This window comes from Callospermophilus lateralis, chromosome 13 (genome assembly GCF_048772815.1).
Source record: "Callospermophilus lateralis isolate mCalLat2 chromosome 13, mCalLat2.hap1, whole genome shotgun sequence".
Lineage (NCBI taxonomy): Eukaryota > Metazoa > Chordata > Mammalia > Rodentia > Sciuridae > Callospermophilus > Callospermophilus lateralis.
In genome coordinates, this window is record NC_135317.1 from 29,922,638 (window position 1) to 29,948,713 (window position 26,076).

The 26,076-nt window shown below is 34.2% G+C and overlaps 1 protein-coding gene across 2 annotated transcripts in view; it reads right to left on the bottom strand.

The window, feature by feature from the left end:
- Nucleotides 1-418: 418 nt before the first annotated feature.
- Yme1l1 (YME1 like 1 ATPase) overlaps nucleotides 419-26,076 on the bottom strand; it is a 46,958-nt gene continuing 21,300 nt past the window's right edge. For both annotated transcript variants that reach the window (XM_076831512.1, XM_076831514.1), the window contains 12 exons: nucleotides 24,395-24,477; nucleotides 19,873-19,963; nucleotides 17,664-17,816; nucleotides 16,990-17,122; nucleotides 16,017-16,079; nucleotides 15,044-15,156; nucleotides 12,893-13,048; nucleotides 11,920-12,071; nucleotides 11,188-11,314; nucleotides 11,025-11,098; nucleotides 2,996-3,082; nucleotides 419-1,256 (listed from right to left, as the gene is read on the bottom strand). In XM_076831512.1, coding sequence (XP_076687627.1) covers nucleotides 1,113-1,256; nucleotides 2,996-3,082; nucleotides 11,025-11,098; nucleotides 11,188-11,314; nucleotides 11,920-12,071; nucleotides 12,893-13,048; nucleotides 15,044-15,156; nucleotides 16,017-16,079; nucleotides 16,990-17,122; nucleotides 17,664-17,816; nucleotides 19,873-19,963; nucleotides 24,395-24,477 — 1,376 coding nt within the window. In that variant the 3' untranslated portion in view covers nucleotides 419-1,112. The remainder of the gene's footprint in view (nucleotides 1,257-2,995; nucleotides 3,083-11,024; nucleotides 11,099-11,187; nucleotides 11,315-11,919; nucleotides 12,072-12,892; nucleotides 13,049-15,043; nucleotides 15,157-16,016; nucleotides 16,080-16,989; nucleotides 17,123-17,663; nucleotides 17,817-19,872; nucleotides 19,964-24,394; nucleotides 24,478-26,076) is intronic.

The window sequence follows — 26,076 nt, forward strand, 5'->3', positions numbered from 1 at the left end:
ATAGGAGTTCCATATATTATTCTGGCGATAATTCTTGGTTTGAAATTACATCAAAATTTAAGATTATCAAAAAGAAAAGGTCAAGGATATCATGTTACAAGTTCCATCTAACTATATCCATATTCTTCAATGAAGACCATATACAGCTTAAGTTATTAGAAAACTATAGGTAATTTTAATAAAGTCACTTCAAGAATATATTTTGGTTATAAAACCAATACAATTCACTATAAAATATTTTAAGTTAAAAAAATTATTTGTAAATCCTAATATCTTCATATTTATAAAATTTGAATGAAAAGTAAATACAACCTCCCATTCCTAACACAGGGTAAATCAAAAGCTCACTTTGAAGGGAACTTGAGTTTTTGCTTAATTTTACTTTTGAATTAAGCTTATAATTATGCAGTTATTCAGAAAGAAGTCTGTTACTTGTTTATTTAACGAACACTACTGTTTTGAAATAAATGCCACTGGTTACAGCATAAAAGAACATGAAAATGCATGCTGCATTTTTAAAAGGTTAAAATCATTTAAATGGTGAGTGTATCTTTATGTTTATTATTCTCTACTCTGAAGATTTTTTTAGAAACCATTTTATATATGGGTCGGTCTGGAACATAATTAAGTGCATCTTAATCATGATGTACATAAAAATGATTTACCAACAACCAAACAGTATTATTTATCAAACAGAAATGTAACTATCAAGAGATAATGATAAATCTTCAGTAATTTTACCTTGTAAATTAAAAATACTTACCAAGAACTAAAGGCACAATTTTTATTCACATGTATTAGCATACACATACCCAACCATAAAACCATTATTATCATCAACATAATAACTGATTGATATTTATCAAACAAATTGTTTTCAATCCCGATGGTTCTTTATTTTTTTAAATGTATGTGCTATGGGTTACTAATTGGCAACAGATATCATCATGAGAATAACGAAAATTAGACAAACGTGACAAAAAACAAATTGTTTCACACCCTTGAATTATATGAAATCAAGAATGGGAGGGGGAAGCAGTGCAAAAGGAGACTACTGCAATGCTATTTATATTTTTTCAATAAAACCAGCAATGCATCCATATAGAGAGTTATCATCTCACTTCCAACTTCTTCCCCTCAAGAACAATTTGAATCTCTTTGGCATCCAAAGTCTCATAGGTCAATAAAGCTTCTGCTAGATTCTTATGTTCTTTTGCATGAGTTTTCAAGATATGTTTTGCTCGTTCATATGACTCCTGAAATAGAAAACAGACACGTAAGAAGCACAAAATATAGGGTAAGCAAAACCACAGGCAATGAGAAAAAAAAAAGTTTATGGAGCTTAAGAAATCTATTGATTTATACTTATGAAACATTAAAGCATTTAAAAGCTTGGTTCTAGAGTACAGATAATTTGTGCCTAAGAACATGAGAGCCAGGCGCAGTAGTGCATGCTTATAATACCAGGGACTCTGGAGATTGAGGCAATAGGATGCCAAGTTTGAGGCCAGTCTAGGCAACTTAGTCTCAACAAACCATGTCTCAAAATAAAAAGTAAAAAGATCTTAAGGACATGGCTCAGTGGTAGAGCGCCCCTGGGTTGAATCCCCATTACTACATTCCCACAAACCAAAAAAGAAGAAAAAGAAAAAAAAAAAAAGAAATAGTACATGGACAAAGTCTCTGCTTTTCCAGAGACTTTTCTGCTTTTCTGTTTATTCTCTTTGATGTGAACTACTCTAAAGCAAGGCTTCTACCTCCTTGAATTAATCAAAACCTGTCTTTCTCTTAAACCTTAAGAATGCGTTCCCTAAGCCCTCCCCAGTGTTATTTATTTGCTCCTATCCTAATTACTTCTTTGTTTCCATTACCACTTTCAGATCATTATTAACCTTTGCACTTGTAAGAAATATTATTCCTTTGAAGACCAAGCCATTTGACTACCAACCTAACCAATCCCATTCACTGTGCCATCTAATGCCCACCTACATTCTGATTCACTGAAGACTCTGGCCTTCAGCTCATTCTTTCTCTCCATTCCAAGACCTGCTTCAAGGAATGGATAACTTCAACATCCAAGTGGAACACATAACCATCCTTTTGAGTAACCTCTAGATCCACATCATGTAACTTATTTCTAACTTGAAATCTTCATCAAGATGCTCAAATTCAACATGTATAAAATGAAGTTATGATCTACCCACCACCAGGCCTTAGTCCAGTACTCTCTAAGTTTCTTCAGTGACTGGCATAATTATATAATTGCATGATTCAAGAAATCTAGAAAACAGTTTTAAATACTCTTATCCTTCATATGGAAAATATCAAAAAGATGTGATAATTCTACTACAGCAGTATCTCTTAAACCTGCTCATGTTTGTTTCTATTTTTACCACTCTAATTCAAGCATCCTTGATAGCATGCCTAGACTACCACAGTACTGAATTTACTTTCACACATTCCTATACACTAATCTGCATAAGATACTGTAGCCAAAAGGGACTATGTTTCCTTTATTCTGTATTCTTAGCAAATACACATTGCTGGGAACAAAGTGAATAACCAGTAATGTATTTTTTAATAAACATATGAGAATAGGAAAACAAGAGACACAGAGATTCAGTAAACAATATCCTACATTCTCTGATTCTTCAGCTAAAGTAGAACTGAATGCTACACAGCCCATGATCAAAATAAAATAAATATCCAGTCCTGGAAAAGAGATTTCTTGATAACATTAAAAAAACCATTATTGCAAGGCACACCTATTTTTATTTTATAAAGTGAGAGTTCTGGTGAACAGAGTATTTAGCTATCATCACTTTGGTTTGGCTTTGTCTGTGTTACTGGGAATCAAACCAAGAGCCTTGTACTTGCCAGGCAAGTATTTAACCATGGAGTAACATACTTAGCCATTGTTGTCATTTTTAAAGTACATTCTTAGGCATATAATGTCTAAACAATATAAACAAACAAATACAAATACTATTTTTACCCTTAGGAGAATTCTTATTTCTTGTTCAATGGCAGATTGAGTTTCAGGACTCAGTTTTCCTGTATCACTGTACGTCATAACTCCAAGCTAAAACCAAAGGGAAAAAAATTAATTGAACAAGTCTCCAAAAGCCAAGAAATTTACAAAGTACTAGCCTACATATAAGGATATGAACATCATGGGGCAAGAAAAAGGCACTCTGAAAATGCTCTTATTCCTCTAAAACTATAAAGACTGAGTTCAAAGAAGTAAATGTGAGAGAAATTTTTAAATCATTTTAAGTCTGGTTCTAAGTGCCTCCTTAGGAAATCCTGGAAGCTATTCCAAATGCAGTAGTCCACAATTCACAGATGATAGTTCTTCAAGGAGCCACAACGGTAATGTGGGAAAGTGAAATATATGGAAGAGGTAAAGCAGTTAAAAAAGTAGGTTCTTTATACCAAGAAAAGGCTGAAGAAGTTATCTTGTCACCTGGTTAACTCATGAAATGGCTACTATCTGAAGAGCTAATTCTGAGCAATATTATGAAGAAGAATGTTTAGAATATGTAGTCTTAAATGCATTTGAAAAAATGCAGGGAAAGTGTATATGTTATCAAGTTAATAATCAGATCTCTCAAAAAGATACTTGGGCCTGACCCACACCACCAGAAAGGAACACTGACCCATAAGGAGAGGACTGTGCTGTGGTTCCCTATTCACCAACGTGGGGCTTCACCAAAACCGCCTCCATTTTGGGACACTGCAGCCACTGCCATAGCCTTCCCCACATGGTAATCGCCAATGTGGGACCTAGACACTAGGCCAGGAGGCAGCTGCCCATTGCTGTACTGCACACCACACTGTGGCATCGCCAAATAGGACACCCAATACCACCATATAGCCTATCCTTCCAGCCCCATCTCTGAAAGTGGCTGCCGCCATAGTGGGACACCTCCACCATCATCTTGGGTTACCTTTGCGGCTGCCTCCACTATCTTTAGCTGAGAAAAAGATTCCACCTTAGGACACTGACTGGGGCCTGGAAGCCCAACATCAAGGTACCTATAGGCTTGATGCTACTGCCACCACCAATATGGTCACTTCCATTTAGGGACAACAACCAGGACCTGGAAAACTGTCACCAAGTTACCTGTGGGTCTGGCTGCACTAGAGGTATCTCTACTAGGTTTGCTAACAGACACCATCCTGTTGCAGAAGTAACAGGGAGCCTTGCATGGGGTTGCCTCTCTCTCTTTTTTCTCCTGCTAACAGCTAAATTCGTTCGATTACCCTTTCACTAGTCCTTAATCTAATGCCTCTATATTCTCACATCCTATCTCATATACATCACAGCCTCACCCCTCCACCATTCAGAACTGCAAACCATTATGCAAACCTACTGGCTATATGGTAGAAGAAGATAAACAAACTCATCATTTCTGTTCATAGAGACAAAACTGTAAATGTCAAAACAGAAGCTAATTGGTTTATGGCTGCATATTGGTTGCACTGGGTGCTGTAAACATTGATATCCCCCTTAAAGGTGAGGTATTGGTAACCTGCAAGGACACTACAGGGTAGAAGCTATAAATACCTCAGATCTGTACTGCAAGAGAGGAAGACACATAGACAACACGATTAAAAAAAGGGAGGAAAGTGCCCCAAACAAACCAAGATACTACAACAATAGAAACCATTGACAGGGCAGTAGATGAACTGTCAGAAGGAGTTCAGAATGTACATAATGAAAATGATCTGCGAATTAAAGAATGAAATAAGTGAGCAAACACAGGCAAAAATTGATCACTCCAACAAATAGACATGAGAGCAAATACAGGCAACAACAGATTACTTCAAGAAAAATAGAAGCTCTGGGAGAAAAAAAAAAAAAAAACAATCAGAAATCCTTGAAATAAAAGAAACAAACCAAGCAAAAAACACAATAGAAAGCATTACCAACAGACTAGACCACTTGGAAGACAGAACCTCAGACAATGAAGACAAAATATGCAATCTTGAAAATAAAGTTGACGACACAGTGAAGATGGTAAGAAACTATATAAACCAAGAATTATGGGATAACATCAAAAGACCAAATCTAAGATTTAATGGGATAGAGGAGGGTTCAGAGATTCAAACCAAAGGAATGCCAAATCTCTTTATTGAAATAATATCAGAAAATTTCCAAACATGAAGAATGAATTGGGAAGCCAAATACAAGAGGCTTACAGAACACCAAATGTATAAAATAAAACAGATCTACACCAAGATACGTTGTAATGAAAATGCCTAACATACAGAATAAGGATAGAATTTTAAAGACCACAAGAGAGGAAACAGATTACATATAGAGGAAGACCAATTTGGAAATCAGCAGATTTTTCAACCATCAAAGCCAGGAGATCCTGGAACAACATATACCAAGCTTTGAAAGAAAATGGATGCCAACCAAGAATTTTATATCCAGCAAAGTTAAGCTTCAGATTTGATGATGAAATAAAAACCTTCCATGATAAACAAAAGTTAAATAAATTTACAGCAAGAAAGTCTGCACTAACAGAACATTCCTAGTAAAATAATCTACGAGGAGGAAATGAAAATCTGCAAAGGGAGGAACTACACTAAAGGAAAGGCCAATCAAAGGAGAAACAAAGTCAAAGATGGTTAAAATAAAAAATAAACCAAAATGACCAGGAATACAAACCATGTCTCAATAAAAAATCCTGAATGTGAATGGCCTACACTCATCAATTAAAAGACAGACTGGCACATTGGATTTAAAAAACAAAAAGACTCAACAATACGCTGCCTTCAAGAGAATCATCTCACAGGAAAAGACATTCACAGACCTAAGGTGAAATGATGGAGAAAAAAATGTATCACCCACGTGGAACACGTAAACAAGCAGGGGTTTCCATCCTCATATCAGATAAAGTGGACTTCAAACCAAAGTTAGGGAAGAGGGGCAAAGAAGGACATTTCATACTGCTTAAGGGAATCATACATCAACAAGACATAACAATCATAAATATCTATGCCCCAAACAATGGGGCATCTATGTATATCAAACAATCCTTTCTCAAATTCAAGAATCACATAGACCCCAACACAATAATATTGGGTGACTTTAACACACTTCTTTCACCACTGGATAGATCTTGCAAACCAAAACTAAAGAAACTATATTACTCAATAAAACAATCAAGAATGTAGACTTAACAGATATATATGGACTATTCCATCCATCAACAAGTGAATACACTTTTTTCTCAGCAGCATATGGATCCTTCTCCAAAACACACCATATGTTATGCCACAAAGCAAGTCTTGGCAAATTCAAAAATATACAAATACTACCCTGCATTCTATCTGACCATAATGAAATGAAATGAAAAATTAATGATAAAATAAAAAATAGAAGCTACTCCAACACCTGGAGACTGAATAATATGCTATTGAATTACACATGGATAACAGAAGACATCAAGGAGGAGATAAAAATAATTCTTAGAGGTAAATGAGAACTCCAGAACAATGTATCAAAATCTCTGGGACACTATGGAGACAGTACTGAGAGGAAAGTTCACTGCATTAAAGGAAGAAAGAGTCAACAAATAAATGACCTGACATTACATTTCAAAGCCTAGAAACAGAAGAACAAATCAACACTAAAAGAAGCAGAAGACAGGAAATAATTAAAATTAGGGCTGAAATCAATGAAACTGAAACAACAACAACAAAAAAAATTGCCAAAAAGCTGGTTCTTTGAAAAAATAAATAAAATTGACAAATTCTTAGCCACCCTAATGAAAAGAGAGAAAACTCAGATTACTACAATTCATGAGGAAAAGAAAATATCACAATATACACTATTGAAATTCAGAGGATAGGGGCTGGGGATGTGGCTCAAGTGGTAGAGCGCTCGCCTGGCATGCGTGCGGCCTGGGTTCGATCCTCAGCACCACATACAAAGATGTTGTGTCCGCCGAAAACTGAAAAATAAATATTAAAAAATTCTCTCTCTCTCTCTCTCTCTGTTAAAAAAAAGAAATCCATAATACATAATTAGAAACTATTTTGAAAATTCATATTCTAATAGAAACTCTCAAAAAACATCCACAAATTTCTAGAGGCATATATGACTTACCCAAACTGAAACAGGAGGACATATACAACTTAAACAGATAAATTTTAAGGAAATAGAAGACACCTTCAAAAGCTTACCAACCAAGAAAAGCCCAGGACCAAACAAATTCTCAGTTGAGTTCTACAAGACCTACAAAAAGAAGTAATACCAACACTCTTCAAATTATTCCATAAAATAGAAAAGGAGGAAACCCTTCCAAACTCATTTTATCACCCTGGTACTAAAACCAGTCAGAGACACATTGAAGAAAGAAAATTTCAGACCACTATCAGTAAATGAACAAAGTTGCAAAAATTCTCAATAAAATTATGGCAAATCACATACAAAAACATGTTTTTGTTTTTTTTAAAAAAACAATGCCCCATGATCAAGTGAGGTTCATTCCAGGGATGCAAGGTTGGCTCAACATACAGAAATCAATAAACATAATCCATTACTTCAAAAGACTTAGAGATAAGAATCATCATTATATCAAGCGATGCACAAAAAGTACTGCACACTTTCATGTTCAAAACACTAAGAAAAACTAGGGATAGTAGGAGCATACTCTCAACATTCTAAAAGCCAACTATGCTTTAGCCCAAGGCCAACATCATCCTAAATGGAGAAAAATTGGAAGCATTCCCTCTAAAAACAGAAACAAGACAGAAATGTCCTCTTTCACCACTTCTATTCAACACAGTCCTTGAAACTCTAGCCAGAGTAATTAGACGAGAGAAATTAAGGCGATACGATTAGGATAACATGATTCTACACTTAGAAGATCCAAAAAATTCTACCAGAAAACTTCTAGAATTAATAAATGAATTCAGCAAAGTAGCAAGATATAAAATCAATACCCATAAATCAAATGCATTTCTATACATCAGTGATGAATCCTCTGAAAGAGAATTAGGAAAACTAACCCATTCACAATAGCCTCAAAAAAATAAAATACTTGGGAATCAATCTAACAAGAGAGTTTGAAAGACCTCTACAATAAAAAGAATAAAGAAAGAAATTGAAGAAGACCTTAGAAAATGAAAAGATCTCCCATGCTATTGGATAGGCAAAATTAATACTGTCAAAATGGCTTTACCCAAAGCACTATACCGATTCAACGTGATACCAGTTAAAATCCCAACATCTTTCCTTACAGAAATAGAAAAAGCACACAAAATTGATTTAGAAAAATAAGAGACCCAGAATAGCCAAAGCAATCCTTAGCAAGAAGAGTGAAGCAGGAAACATCGAAATACCAGACCTTAAACTATATTCCAAAGCTGCATTGGCACCAAAACAGACAAGTAAAACAATGATACAGAATAGAATACACAAAGAAAAACCCACATAAATACAGTTACCTCATACTAGACAAAGGTATCAAAAACATACAATGGAGAAAAGCTAGCCTCTTCAACATATGATTCTAGGAGAACTGGAAATCCATATTTAACAAAATGAAAATAAACCCCTATCTCTCGCCATGCACAAAACTGAATTCAAAGTGGATCAAGGACCTAGGAATTAGTCCAGAGACTCTGTGCCTAACAGAAGAAAAAGTAGGCCCAAATCTTCATCATGTCAGATTAGGCCCCAACTTCCTTAACAAGACTTCTAAAGCATAAGAAATAAAATCAAGAATCAATAAATGAGATGGAATCAAACTAAAAAGCTTCTTCTCAGCAAAGAAAATAATCATTGAGGTGAAGGAAGAACCTACATTTCAGGAGCATATATTTGCCACATGCATGTCAAACAGAGCACTAATCTGCAGGATATATAAAGAACTCAAAAAACTTAACACCAAAAAAATAAATAACCCAATCAATACATGGGCTAAGGACCTGAATGGACACTTCTCAGAAGAAGAGATACAGTCAATCAACAAATATATGAAAAAATATTCAACATCTCTAGTAATTAGAGAAATGCAAATCAAAACTACTCTAAGATTTCATCTGATGCCAGTCAGACAGTTATCAAGAACAGAAGAAACAATAACTCTTGGCAAGGATGTGGCAGAAAAGACACACTCATACGTTATCAGTGGGACGGCAAATTGGTGCAACCACTCTGGAAAGCAGTATGGAGATTTCTTAGAAAATTTGGAATGGAACCACCATTTGACCCAGCTATTCCACTCCTCAGTTTATATTCTAAAGACTTAAAAACAGCATACTATAGTAATGCAGCCACTTCCATGTTTATAGCAGAACAATTCACAATTGCTAAACTGTGGAAACAACATAGAAGCCCTTCAATAGAAGAATGGATAAAGAAACTGTAGTACATATACACAATGGAATATTACTCAGCATTTAAAGAGAATAAAATCATGCCACTTGCAGGTAAATGAATGGAGTTGAAGAATATCATGCTAAGTGAAATAAGCCAATCTCAAAATCCCAGGGGCTAAATGTTTTCTCTGATAAGTGATGCTAATCCATATAGAGGGTGGTGCATGGGAAAAGTAGAGGAACTGTGAATGGGGCTAAGGAGAGGCAGAGAGGGGGCAAAGGGTTAGGAAGGACGGTGGAATGAGATGGACACCATTACCCTAGGAATATGTATGACTGAACAAATAGTGTGACTCTACTTTGTGCATGACCAGAAGTTAAAAATTCTGCTCCATTTGTGTACAATGAATCAAAGAATTTTTTTTTTTAATTTTTTAAAAAATTTTTTTATTAGCTACACATGACAGTACAATGATCTTGACAATTCATACATTTGAATCAAATGGGGTATAATTCCTCATTTTTCTGATTGTACAGGTTGCAGAATCACATTAGTCATACAGTCACCTATATATATATATAGCAATAATAATGTCTATTTTATTCTGCTGACCTTCCTATCCCCTCCACTCTCCTCCCCTCCCTTCTCTCTACCCAATCTAATGTGACACACTTTTTTTTCCCTTCTCACAACATCATACATGTAATTCTGTATAACGATGAGGGTCTTCTTCCATCTTCCATGCAACTCCCCTTCTCCCTTCTTTTCCCTCCCACCTCTCTTCTCTGTTTAGTGGTAATCTTCTTCTCATGTTCTTCCTCCCTATTCCATTTTGAGTCACCCCCCTTATATCAGAGAAGACATTCGACATTTGTTTTTTAGAGATTGGCTAACTTCACTTAGCATAATCTGCTCTAATGCCATCCATTTCCCTGCAAATGCCATGATCTTGTTGTTTTTTAGTGCTGAATAATATTCCATTGTGTATAAATGCCACATTTTCTTTTTATCCATTCATCTATTGAAGGGCATCTAGGTTGGTTCCACAGTCTAGCTATTGTGAATTGTACTGCTATAAACATTGATGTGGCTGTGTCCCTGTAGTATGCTCTTTTTAGGTCTTTTGGGTATAGTCCGAGAAGGGGAGTAGCTGGGTCAAATGGTGGTTCCATTCTTAGCTTTCCAAGGAATCTCCATACTGCTTTCCAAATTGGCTGCACCAATTTGCCAAAGTGGCAGGATATAAAATCAACACCCATAAATCAAAGGCATTCCTGTATATCAGTGACAAATTCTCTGAAATGGAAATGAGGACAACTACCCCATTCACAATATTCTCAAAAAAAATAAAATACCTGGGAATCAACCTAACAAAAGAGATAAAAGGTCAATACAATGAAAACTACAGAACCCTAAAGAAAGAAATAGAAGAAGAACTTAGAAGATGGAAGGATATACCTTGCTCATGGATAGGCAGAATTAATATTATTAAAATGGCCATATTACCAAAAGCACTTTACAGATTCAATGCAATTCCTATCAAAATCCCAATGGCATTCCTTGCAGGAATCAAAGAATTTCTACTGTCATGTATAACTTATTAGAACAAATAAAATAAATATTTTTTTTAAAAAAAGATACTTGGTATCACTTGATACATGAAAAGGATTAAAATTATTACCTTTTCACTCATTCCAAACTTGGTAACCATCCGCTTAGCTATTTTTGTTGCATTATCAAAATCACTGGAAGCACCTAAAATAAACAAACATACAGTTCAAATTTTGAAAAATATCTTTCAGTCAACAAACAAAATCTGAGGTTAACCATTATCTAAAACCAACCTGTTGTAATATGGTCAGTTCCAAATACAAGCTCTTCTGCCACTCTTCCTCCCATACTAACATCCATCTGTGCAAGCAACTGGGCTCTAGTTTCATTCCATCTGTCATTCTCAGGTAACAGGGATACCTGGACAATTGAAAAAGAAAACAGATATTTCAAATACAGTTCTGAAATAGTTACTTAAAAGCCAGAAATATCATAACTCTCACTATAAGAAATATTTATTACAATGATTCTAAAAACTAACAAATACTTAAAAAGATTGTCATCAGGTGACCAATAACAAAATCAGCAATTGAGAAAATTTAAAAAATTCTTTATAAATCAAAAGTATATTTTATAAGCAACAGGTAGGCAGATAATACTGCAAATGAACTATTTTATCCCAGTTGCATAAAAATGTTTGAAAATATACTGAGAAGATATGAGAATGAAACTTATACCAAATGAGACAAATCTTAGGAAAACTATGGAACCAGTCACTGTGACACATCATTGGTCACTTAAAGGATAGCAGGACAATTAGATATTTAAGAACCAGACAGTTATTCACAATTAAAATTTCACAATGTAAAAATACAACATCTGAAATACATTATAAAATATTCTTTATTAACAGAAAAATTTCACAAATGTTGATTTTAAGATGGTTTAGGAAGTAAAAGATATCCCATCAAAAAAAATTAGGAAGTAGCTCTATTTAAAAGCAAGTAAAAATTGTAAAACTTTACATGTCCAAGTGTTGGCCCTCGTGGCATGATTGTAGCTTTATTAATAGGCATTGCATCTTTTGTGTAATATGCAATAATAGCATGACCAGATTCATGATAGGCTGTGATGGTTTTATTTTTGTTATCAATTTCCACACTTCTTCGTTCAGGCCCTAAGATAAAAATTCAAACAAAACACTTCACTAAAAGGGTATATTTAAATAAGTGAAACCCATTCTCCTTTGCAAATCAAATATCTGCTTTGGTATTAATATAAAGTAAACAAAAAATGAAAACAACAAAACATTATCCACAAAGTCATTCTTAGAATAACAATTTAATATTAACAAATATTTTAGTCGGTTTAAAAAATGAGTAGGTTCAATGTACGACACATAGAACCTAACAATTTGTTAAATACTAACCAAAATCATTAAAACCTATCATGTTAATCCTTATGTCTAAAAGGAAAGCCTAATTATTCTATTTCTAGAAAATAAACCTTCAAATTAACCTGAAGGACATATTAATCTGTTTATAAAATAATACAAGTTTTAAAAATCAAAATTAAAAAGAATACATAAAAATAACCATCCTTTTTATCAGCAATATTGGACAAGAGGACATACCTGGGTACCCTACCACAACCACCAATCATATAAGCTACTGAAATATATTTGTTCTTTCAGAAGCCAAATTTTATTACTATTTTTAAGTATATATTTTCACGTTCTTATAACTGTTCTTCCTTTTCTTTTTTTGTGTGCTAGAGATTCAACCCAAGGACTCAAAACATGTGAGGCAAGTGATATACCACTAAGCTACACCCCCAGCCCTACATTTTTTTCCTAAACCTTTCTCCTTCAGTCAGAAAAAAAAAGGTATTCCAAAAGAAAGACAAAGTAATAAATGTGCTACGCTATCACAACTGAGTTGATATCACTGACAAAACGGATATTAAACTGGAAATATTAAAGAAAAAAGAAAAACCTACCCATTAGAATTTTATCTTTGGAAAACTCTAGTTCCTTCATGGTAACCATATCTTTTCCATCAACAGCTGCCTTTAATGCAGCTTGGTTTACAAGATTCTCCAACTCTGCTCCAGAAAACCCAACAGTACCTCGAGCTATGATTTCTGGATCGACAGCTTTGCAAAAAAGAGGACACAATATTAAAAATCTGAAATAGCTAAAGAAAAGTGATTCACAAAAAACTCACATTTTGAGGGAAAAAAGAACATAACTATTCTGAACTACAACAATTTTTTTTTTTTTAAAGAGAGAGCGAGAGAGAGAGAGAGAGAGAGAGAGAGAGAGAGAGAGAATTTTTTAATGTTTATTTTTTAGTTTTCGGCGGACACAACATCTTTGTTTGTATGTGGTGCTGAGAATTGAACCCGGGCCGCACGCATGCCAGGCGAGCGCGCTACCGCTTGAGCCACATCCCCAGCCCTACAACAAAATATTTATCTTAAAACTCAAATTTACTGAAATCTTTGCAAAGTGCAAAATATGTCATTAAAATGCAAATGGGTAAATCACAATAGTTCTAAATTTAACTACCTTTATGGGGGGAAAAATGTACATTTGCCTGATGGTAATTACAAACTTCAAATATGACCTATATTACCATTAGTCTAAGCACAAACTGTAAAAGTTCACTGACAAAATTCTTTTCCTTGAATTTCACCTTGAAATACCTGAGACACAAAAGCTCCCATTAATAGGAAACAAATTTAATTTTATATATTACTTCAGCTACCTTGAGAACACTGCAGCTTTAATAGCTTCCCTTAAAATTCAAGAAGATCCATAATATTTCTATGTATCTTGTTTCATATTGCTTCTCCCCTTGTGGTCCCTTAAACTGATTATTAAGTTACTGTTCCTAGAGTTATTTCTATTATTTTGCGTTTTTAATTTGTATTTCAAAAAATCCATCCATACATACATATTTAGATATATCTGTCTGAATATTTCAAAGAAAATTTTCTTTGGAAAAATTTCTTAAAATGACAAAATTCCCTGAATACATGCATACTAATTAAGGAACGGCTTTTTAAAGGATATATAAGTGGCCATGATCTTGTTATTTTTTAGTGCTGAGTAATATTCCATTGTGTATAAATGCCACAATTTTTTTTATCCATTCATCTATTGAAGGGCATCTAGGTTGGTTCCACAGTCTAGCTATTGTGAATTGTGCTGCTATGAACATTGATGTAGCTATGTCCCTGTAGTATGTTCTTTTTAGGTCTTTTGGGTATAGCCCGAGAAGGGGAATAGCTGGCTCAAATGGTGGTTCCATTCCCAGCTTTCCAAGGAATCTCCAAACTGCTTTCCAAATTGGCTGCACCAATTTGCAATCCCACCAGCAATGTACAAGTGTACCTTTTTCCCCATATCCTCACCAGCACTTGTTATTGTTTGACTTCATAATGGCTGCCATTCTTACTGGAGTGAGATGGTATCTTAAAGTGGTTTTAACTTGCATTTCTCTGATTGCTAGAGATGGTGAGCACTGAGCAGATTATGCTAAGTGAAGTTATATTTTTTAGTTAATCCCTAAAAAATAAATGCCAAATATCTTCTCTGATATAAGGGGGGAGATTCAAAACAGAGTAGGGAGGAAGAGCATGAGAAGAAGATTACCACTAAACAGGGAAGAGAGCGGGAGGGAATGGGAGGGAGAAGGGGAATTGCACGGAAGATGGAAAGAGACCCTCATCATTATACAAAACACATATATGATGTTGTGTGGGGGAAGAAAAAAAAAGAGAGAGAGAAATGTGTCATAGTAGATTGGGTAGAGAGAGGTGATAGGAGGGGAGGATGGGGAGGGCAGCAGAACACAACAGACACTAGTATTGCTGTATGTATATATGTGGCTGTATAACCAATGTGATCCTGCAATCTGTACACGTGGAAAAATGAGAATTCATACACCATTTGAATCAAATGTATGATATGTCAAGATCACTGTATTGTCTTGAGCAACTAATAAAAAAAAAGGATATATAAGTGGGAATAGAAAAATGAACTGATCTTTCAAGACATTATCAAGTAAGGATCACAAACAGGTTGAGTAGATCTATTACCATCTTATGGAGATAATAATGTTTGTAATACAGAATTAGACTTACATTTATCAAACTTTATTTTATTAAGATACCATTTCAAAATTTCTGTTCGACCTTTTACATCTGGCCTTGGAACTGTAACTTGCATGTCAAAGCGACCAGGACGTATTAAGGCACTAAAGGAAAAATGGAAAAGGTAAATTAATAAGCTGATTATGCTAATGCATGTTAAGAACATGAATCAGGTGACAATCTCAATGAACAGATGGTAGCTAGGCATGGCAGCACATGCCTATAATCCCAGTTACTTGAGAGGCTGGGCCAGGAATATTCTTAGTTCAAGGCCAGCCTGGACAACATAGTGAGATTCTCAAGAACATACAAAATAGAGTATAATGGAGAACAAAGGTTCATTCAGAAATACATGTGGTTTGTAGCTAAGGTAGTATTCACCTTCAGAAACAACAATTGCAAGTTGGTCAAAGGACAAATAATTATATAGCAGACTCTTATGAGAACCACAGACCATCTCAACCACTACACAGAATGTGACACTAGAGTATTAGGCAAAGACAAACTTCTGATCAAATGAAAATAAAAATAATTTCCAAAATAAAATTTAAAGGTTTTAGTAGTAATTTTAATTTAAAGTTAAATATTACAGCAAATTTTATTTTTAAAATGCTATGCACTTAAAATTTTTGTGATATGTAAGAAAAAAGAAATCTTTTGACAGCTTTGTAAATGGATAATTTAGTTGTTTTTATTATATATTAAAAATTAATCAAACATAACTTCAATCTAATTTTAGACTATTCTCATGCCCACAAAAAGAAATCTCATAACCAATGGCAGTCACCCCATTCTCACAATGCTCTAGCAACCCATAATCTAATTTGTCTCTATGAATTTGCTTATTCTGAACATTTCCAATATATGGAATCATAAAATGTAATCTTCTATGATGAGCTTTTGATTTTAGAATTATGTTGTAACATGTAACAGTACTTCACAAAAATTTTCTTTTAATACTTACTTATCTAATGCCTCTGGAAAGTTTGTGGCTCCTATAATGATTACTCCTTCATTGGGTTTAAAACTATTTAGGAAAAGAAAAAAATTATCTTTTCACTAAAAACCGAAGTGTAACACACAAAGAGCAAAACGATCTACACAAAGCTGTTTATAATTAATCTTAGTAATAACCAAGAAAAGAGACTAATAATAAAACACCAATCAAATATGATCACATAATTTCATAGTATCTGTTCTGCTTAGGAAAACATGACCTGGTATGAAAAGCTTGGGTGCCTAATTTTTAACAATTATTTTCAAGCATACTAATTCAAATTATTTGCCCCTAGATTTCCTATTTAGTTCCAAAAAAGTCTCATATTGAATTTAAGATACTTCTTTCAAAGCTTTCAATCACTTCTTGATTTCTATACTATACACACCGATCTAAGCTACAAATGTACAAAAAAGCTAGTCATAAGTTGTGTAAAAACCAGTGTACTATTTGTTTTTTATTTAATTATTTTTGTGTGTATGGTGCTAGGGATTGAATATAGGGCCTCACACATGCTAGGAAACCACTCTATCAATGAGCTACACCTTTAACTCATTTCTTTACTTCGGGAAATAGACTAGCCTTAACATGAATCATTGCTTTCCTATAATAAAAACAATGCATCAATTTTTTTAAAAGGTATACAATATCATAAATTTAAGAGTAATTGATATTATCAAAATATCCAATCAGTAATGAAAACTATACAAATACAGAGAGAAAAACCTGCCCCTGATTTCTTTGATGAGGGACTACTTTATTGTTTATATATATAATATCCTTTATACTGTAGAATATTATCAAATGCTCTATGGAAACAATTTATTTAAGAACAAGTCCACATAATATCAAGTGCTGGGAGATATCTGTTATCCTACACAATTTTAAAACATAATTTTTAAAATATATCACCAAATTTCACAAAGGAAAATTTCATTACCCATCCATTTCAGCAAGCAGTTGATTTATAGTCTGCCTTGAATATGGATGCATGGGAGATTCAATTCTCTTTCCACCAACAGAATCTAATTCATCAATAAATATAACACAAGGAGCATTTGCTTTCGCTTCCCCTAAGAAAACAGAAAAGATTCCAGTAAGATCAAAATGAACATTTTTCAAAGAAAATCTTAAAAATATTAAAATCTATAAGGATTGTCAAAGGTCAAAAAATTGAGAGAGAATACACAAAAGAAGTCACATTTTACCCAAAACAATAACTTTGAGGGTGGAGGAGGACAATGACACAGAAATCAATATAAAATAAAAACAACTGGCTATTAATTCATCCAAATTGTACAAATACATAGTCAAATTTAAGGTTAATAACTCTTGATTACATACTGCAGACAGATGAATAAAATGAAAACAAACCAAGGGCTTTACTACAGCCTCTAACTTCAGATAGTACTACTGTTAGTTCTTACTATGATTTAGACTATTTAGAAAAAAGGTACAGTTCTGTTTTATCTCCTACATTATCTGAAATCAGCATACCACATGCTTTTACAGCTTACTATCAATCACAAGCAATTAGCAGAGAAACGATAAGAAACATCCTTCCCCTAAAATTAACAAAATTTAGTACTGTATAAAAGAATCAACAAAACATACTAAAAAGATTTCTGATACGGCTGGCTCCCACTCCGACAAACATCTCATCAAATTCTGATCCAGAAGCATAATAAAAAGGAACATCAGCTTCTCCTGCCACAGCACGGGCAAGAAGTGTCTTTCCAGTGCCTGGGGGTCCAACTAAAAGTATACCTAAAAGAAAAAGTAAACAAGAATGATTAAAAAATAAATTTAAACCCCTTGATATGAATGAATAAAATAATTATTAATTAACATAATTTTGAGACTGAAGGCACACCAATGACCAATATTTTCAAACAGCAAAATATTTATCTCTGTTAATGATTTACTTCAGGGGCTGGGGATGTGGCTCAAGCGGTAGCGCGTTCGCCTGGCACGCATGCGGCCCGGGTTCGATCCTCAGCACCACATACAAACAAAGATGTTGTGTCCGCCGATAACTAAAAAATAAATATTAAAAAAAAAATTCTCTCTCTCTCTCCCTCCCTCTCTCACTCTCTCTTTAAAAAAAAAAAAAAGATTTACTTCAGGATCGTCTCTACAACTAATTTTTTTCTATCCTTTTGAGATTATTTATATATCAATATTAAAGATAGGAAAATAATCGAAAGGCAAAGGAATCTAAACCCATTATAATTAAATGAGTAAGATTGATTTCACATTAAAAAACAACCTAATATAATGCATGAATATTGGTGCTTTTCCATAAAAAACATAAGAGAAAAATTCTAGGAACATTTAGTAAAATTAAAAAAAAAAGATTAGAGAATATATGACATTAAAGCAATAGTACTAATTTTCTTTGATTAGGATAAATTAGAATGTTGTTCTTGTTCTCAGGTAACATATACAAAAATATTGAAAGGTAAGATAGCTAATATCTAGATCTTCAATTCAAAAGTTCAGGGAGCAAGGTACACACACACAGAAAACAAATACTACAAAATATTAATAACTGTTGAGTCTGGGTAGAAAGCACATATATGCTAACTGTACTACTATTTCAAGCTTTTCCTAATACTTGAAAATTTTTATAACACAAATAAGTTTTTCATAATAAATTGGAAAAAAAACAGGATTCTCTGATTAGCATTTGACTTTGTAATTGCAAAGAATTTGAAAAAGGCAATAAAAAGCTATATTAACGTTACATCTTAATATTAAAAAAATCTTTTTCAAGCAAAGCTCAAAACAGCCTGAAGAATATCCCATGTGGCTGGGATTGTGGCTCAGTGGTAGAGAGCTTACCTGACATGTGTGAGGCACTAGGTTCAATTGTCAGCACCACATATAAATAAAATAAAATAAAGGTCTATCGACAACTAAAAAAAATATTTTAAAAAATCCCAGTACTAATGTTTTAGTGACACCTAAATAATTTAAATCTTACATTAATCTCTGTAGACTTATCTGTACCTGAGATAAATTTATAAAACATCCCTTGATTTGAAAAAGACTGCAATTTTTTCAGTGGTTTTAAGCAATCACTCTATGATGTTGTGGCACTGACTCCCTAAATTCACCCTAAATTTTTAGCAAAGGTTCTTGAAAATATTCTCACAACAAATCAATATTAATGGTTAAATAAACATTCTATAAACACTCAGTAATTTTTCCTTCACAACTGTGAAGATCATGAAAGACCTCCTTTCTTCCCCCTACCACCCCTCACTAAAAATGCTAATGAACCGTGTCATATTAAAGAAAATATCTAAATGCTACATGTGATCCTAGATTGAGTCTTGACACTGGAAAATGTGGAGTGGAGACACTACAAAATATTACTGGGAAAAAATGTGGAAATTTGGGTTTGGACTGTGAATTTGATAAGTTTTGCATCCATGATGAATTTACTGATCTTAACAATTATATACTCATTATACAAAAGAATATCCTATTCTTAGGAAATAGATTTTTAGAGATAAAGGAGCACTAAGTCTACAAGTTCTTCTTAAATGGTTAAAAAAATACTTCTATGTAAAGTATGCCAAAAAATAGTAAGGATTAAGGGTATGAGTAAACATTCTTTTATAGTGTTTTTGCAAACTATACTACAAACTATATCTTATATCTTAAATTTCAAAAAAAGGTTATAGAACTCTTTTGAATAAACACACTTTTTTAAAAAAATAGCAATTAAGAACTAAATTTTATCAGTTAAAATCTGATAAAATTAGTAATATATTATTTTTTGACATCAAATAATGGCAAAGGGAAAATATCTTACCTTTTGGAAGTTTACCTCCAAGCACAGTAAATTTTTGTGGATTTTTCAAGAATTCAACAACTTCTTGTAATTCTTGTTTGGCTTCCTCCACCTAAAGTTACATAGTTTGTCAAATAATTTTAAGTAATGGTTAGATTTGCTTAGATTATTAAGGCCATGTCTTTAAAAATCATAAATTTAATTTGGATATGCAATTAACTTGGCCTTCTCTTGTTTCTCTGAAAAATGTGTGCAAAAGTATCCCCAAACACATATACAAATGACTTTCTCCTTACCCTACTTTCTAATTATGCAAAGTTTCTTCTTTATGCCAACAAAACCATTGAACTTCTTACATTTTGCTCAGTGAGAAAAAATAAGTCAAGGACACTGGCAGGGTTAAAAGAAAACTACCATTCAGAGAACTCAAAAAAACAAATAATCAACAAATAGGCAAAATAACTAAAAAGACATTTTTCAAAAGAAGAAATATAAATGGTCAACAAATATATGAAAAACTTCAACATCTATTTAGCAATCAGGGAAATGCAAATCAAAACTACAGTAAGATTTCATCTCACTCTGGTCAGAATGGCAATTATCAAGAACACAAATAATAATAAATACTGGCAAGGATGAGGGGGAAAGGTACATTCAAACACGGTTGGTGGGACTGCAAGTTAGTATAACCACTCTGGGAAGAAGTATGGAGATTTCTCAAAAGACTGGGAATAGAACTACCCAGTGACCCAGCTATCCCACTCCTTGGTACTTATCCAAAAGAACTGAAAAGCATACCCTACTAATACTGTAAGGGTAAAATTTCTAAGCTGCTTCTAAACTGCAAAGCCTGAGTTAAAGTGTAAAAGACAGGGCATTGTAAAGTTTCGAGGCTTGGGTTAAAGAGTAAAAAACCAGGTATTGTTAAATTCCTCTGCTACCCCCAAAACCTGTAATCCCTGTAGCTGTTAGGACAATACCCGAATCGCCCAGTAAATATTTCCACTGACTCCCGGGATGCCTAATAAATTGGGACTCTGTGTAGTATGTCACGTAGGCATTGCAGGAACTAAACCAATCAGTTTGAATGTGTACCCCGCTTAGGGGTGACCAATCACCCCTGCCCAATCTGTTCCCGCCAATGAATGTACTAATCATGTCCCAGAGTTGTTGTTCAATTTTCCCGCGCCTCATGATGATTTGTTCTGATGTATGCAAAGCCCCCACCCGCTCCAAAAAGTGTACTTAAGCACTGTCTGACCTCTGCTCTGGGCTCTGGGCTGCTCTCCCTTTTTGAGCGAGCCTGCCTGGAGCCTCAGCGCGCTGAATCGGATCCTCAATAAACTCCCTCTTGCTTATTGCATAAAGTCAGTCTCTTGGTGGTCTCTTCCTCCGACGCTTCGCTGGACCCTTACAATACAGCCACATCAAAGTTTATAGCAGCACAACTCACAATAGCCAAATTATGGAATTAGTCCAGATGCCCATCGACAGATAGATTAAGAAATGTGGCATATATACACGATATAGTTTTACTCACTCATAAAACAGGATGAAATTATGGCATTTGCAGTTATATGGATGGAAATAGAAAATACAATGCTAAATGAAATAAGCCAGACTCAGAAAGTGAAGGGTCAAATGTTTTCTCTCATAGGCAGAAGCTAGGGAAAAAAGGTGAGGGTGGGGGAGAAATGCCATAAAACTAGAAGGAAGATCAGTGGAATGATAGAGTGGGAGGGAGGAGGAATGGGAAAAGGGAGGAACTTCAGAATGAAACCGACCAAATTATGCTATGTACATAAATGATGTATTCTACCTTTATGTATATCTTTAAAGTACCAATTTAACAATAAATAAGCTAGGCTCAGTGGCACACACGTGTAATCCCAGTGGCTCGGGAAGTTAAGACAGGAGTATTTCCCCCTCATCCTTGCCAGTATTTATTATTATTTGTATTCTTGATAAACCCGAAGCAACTCAGTGAGACCCTGTCTCTGAATGAATAAATAAACAAACAAACAAACAATAAATAAATAAGTGGAAGGAATACCAGCACAGAGGAAGCAGAACAGGAGGGAGAAAAAAGGAGGGAAAGAGAAACTACTGGGGACTGAAATTATATTCCACACACATATATATATATATATAATTATTTCAAAATAAACCCCATTATTATGTATAAAAATAATGCACTAAGAAAAGTATTAAAAATAAAATTAACCAAAAGAACCACCTGGAAAGAAGCCTACTGAAATATAAACACATCCTTAGGTCAAAGAGCAATCTGAAAATAAAAAATTTTCAGGCCATAACCATTTTCTATTTCTAGGAAATTTCCCATACAATAATTGCTCAAGAGTTAAAGTTTTTTGTTTTATTCTGTTAGGTTTGGAATGATCTTTGAAAGTTATTCTAGTAAAATTCATTAAGATTTTAGAAAAATTTTAATGGAATAAAACAAATCTCTAGACAGGTACACTGATGCATGCTTGTAATCCTAGTGACTCTTGAGACTGAAGCAGGAGTATCTCAAGTTCCAAGTTAGCTCAACAACCTAGGGAGACCCTGTCTCAAAATAAGAAATAAAAAGGACTGAGGGGCTGGGGATGTGGCTCGCCTGGCATGCGTGCGGCCCGGGTTCGATCCTCAGCACCACATACAAACAAAGATGTTGTGTCCGCCAAAAACTAAAAAATAAATATTAAAAAATTCTCTCCCTCTCTCTCTTTAAAAAAAAAAAAAAAATCTTAAAAAAAAAAAAAAAAAAAAAAAAAAGGACTGAGCTCAGTGGTAAAGCACCCTCAGATTCAATCACCAGTACCAAACAATAAAACCCAAAGTCCTAGGCCCAGAAAATGTAAATTTGAAATCGTTCTTTGTCAGTTACACCAATGACCTACCCATTGCTAAAATAAACAATCAATTCTCACTTCACCCATTAATAGTATTTCAGAGTTGTTTCCTCTGTTATTACAGAAATTCTATCATGCCAGTTTGCAACTAACTTTTAAAGAAACTAGCATACTTTTTTCAAAGTGACTATATATTTTTATTTTTTAGCCAGCAATGTATGAGGGTTACAGTTGCTCCACATCTTTTTTTAAAATTAATTTATTTTTATTCTAATTTGTTTTATATGACATCAGAATGCATTACAATTATATTATAAATATAGAGCATAAATTTTCATATCTATGACTGTATATAAAGTATATTTACACCATTCGTGTCTTCACACATGTACTTAGGTTAATGATGTCCATCTCATTCCACCATGCCCCGAAAGCATCTGACAAAATACAGCACCTATACTTGTTCAAAACACTAGAAAAACTAGGAATAACAGGAACATATCTCAACGTAACAAAAGCTATCTATGCTAAGCCCCAGGCCAACATCATTTTCTAAATGGAGAAAAATTGAAAGCGTTCCCTCTAAAATCTGGAATAAGACAAGGATGCCCTCTTTTGCCACTTTTATTTAACATAGTTCCTGAAACAATGGCCAGAGCAATTAGACAGATAAAAAAATTAAAGGGATATGGATAGGAAAAGAAGAACTCAAATTAGCAGTATTTGCCGACAATGAGATTCTAAACCTCCACATATTTTATAGTGCTTAAGATTCTACCATTTTGATTACACCATTCTAGTGAATATGAGAAATATATCTCCCTAGTAACTAATGATGTTGAGCATCTTCTCCTGTGCTTATTGGACATTTTAATATCTTTGAGAAATGCCTATCCAAATCTTTTGTCTCCTTTTTTGAGTTATATATCTTATTGAGTTATATATAACCTTTATCAGATGGATCTTGCTCTTCTTATATACTACATCATTCTCCAATTCCTACTTTTAAAATTTAACCTCCATAAGGGTAGGAATTTTTTTGGTCCTAACGCAGAACCTAAAACAAGGCAGTTAACAGACACTATAAAATATTTGTTAAACAGGGCTGGGATGGTGGCTCAGTGGTATAGCGCTTGCCTAGGATGTATGAGGCACTGGGTTCATTCTCAGCACCGAATAGAAATAAAGAAAGATCCATTGACAACTAAAAAAATATTTTAAAAATATTTGGTAATCCATCTACAATAAACTACCATCAACACATTCTTTTTACAAAAGAAATATATACTAATATGTCTTAGATACCAGAACTGCAAAGATCAATGAAAACAGGTGAAGTATCATTTATTGACTGACAACTATAAACCAAGCACATTTTTTATCTTTGATAATCTAAAGTAATTTGTTCAAGGCACATGGCCAGTAAGTATAAAATAAATTTGAAACCTTGTTCTTTTTAACTTGAAATCCACATAAATTTCACTACACCATGGTGCTTCTTCACAAATCAACAGAAACCCTATGATGAAACAAGATTATTTTCTGGTACTATGATTTACTCTAGAATATTAAATTTTCTAATATTTTTGGATATGATTTTTACCTACTCCAGAACAACTTTTAGAATCAAATGCTGACCTTACATAGAATCAGTTAGGTAATATACAAAAAAGGCAAAGAAAACTTACTCCTTTAACATGTTCAAAGGTGACATTTTTCATCTGAACAGGATCTACTGCAGAATCAAGCCCTGTGGTTGTTCGGAAGCGGACTAAAGGAAAGAAAGTACGTGTTCATATTTGACAGATTAATTATATTTGACAGATTAATTATATTCCAACTACCTTAGTTTTTAAATGCAATAATAAAGCAAAAACCTAGAAAAATTTTTGAGACTGAAGATCGTATACATTAAGTCAAAGTGAGGAGCAGGAACTTGGTCTTCTGGATTTCTAGACCATGTTCAAGGACCAAATGATGCAATCGAGGAAACATGTTTGTACCTTCTAGTTAAAAACAAGAGTGATTTTTTGCCTCTTCTTCATCAATGGTTATCAAACATCAATGTGAATGAGAATTCACCTGAGAAAAATGTGTTAAAATGCAGGTCCCTAAGCCAGGCAACATTCTTATGGTTTACATTTTAGAATTTGCCCAGGAGTTTGCTTTTTGTTTTTTTGGCCTCACATAGTGCTCTCTACCACTGAAATATATTTCCAGCACTTTTTTTAAAATTTTGAGACAGGGTGTCATTAAATTGCCCAGGCTGGCTTTGAACTTGAGGTCCTACCTTGATCTCTCTCAGATTCCCAAGTGGATGAGATTACAGGCATGCACCACTAAGTCCAGCAAGAGTTTGCATTTTAACATACTTCCTTAATTAGTCTGATACAACTTGTCACAGATGTATACTTTGAAACACATTGTCTTAAATGTAGCATAAAATTGAAACACTAATTTTTTAAAAAGCATTTTTAACATTATTTCATCTTTCAAATATTATTCTTCACTAATGACATCCTTCAGTATAAAAGAGGGAAAGTCTGGCTGGGCTTAGTGCTCATGCCTGTAATCCTAGCTACTTGAGAGGCTGAGGCAGGAACATACCAAGTTCAAGGCCAATCTGGACAACTTAGTGAGACCCTATCTCAAAATCAAATTTTAAAAAAGGACTGTGACCATAGCTCAGTGGTAGAGCGCTTGCCTGGCATGAAAGAGGCCATGGGTTCCATCCATAACTCTGAAAAAATAAAGGAAAGAGAAAAATACTTGACAACTCTAGAAAACTATTATAAGGCTTTCTTAAATGTTTCCTGTGGGGAGCCACTCTGAATGATTCGCATCTTCCATCCTGGAGCGGAGAGGCTCTGACCATCACTACATCTCATAGCGACCTGGACATTGCCCTGGTCCTGGAAGTTTGAGGCAAGTCTTTAGACGTGGGCGTGTTGCCCCAGGGATTGAGCTACATTCACCTATTCCTTTGTTATACTACCCCTCTGTCCTGTTTGGGATAGAATGTTCCATGTCCTCTTCTCTTACTCTGCCTTTGGGTGTGGCCTTCCTAGATGTCAGTGAACCACATCATGAAGCTAGACTCAACCCTCTGAAACCTGACCCCATGCCTCATTTGAATAGCTTCTCCTCAATAAAAGGGTTCAGCATGTGCTTTCTCTTGCTTTCTGCAGACCCTTAGGGTCAGAGGAGCTGTCATAGGACCCCAAGAAAAAGGTATCTCTGTCTCTTGTGTGATTATTTCATGTAGCCCAGTTCCCCTGGAGTGACTTGAATGTTTTAGTCATGAGGAACGCGACAGTTTCCTTCTTTGTTAAAATTTCCAAACTAGAGCAGTTATAATGGTTATCTCTAA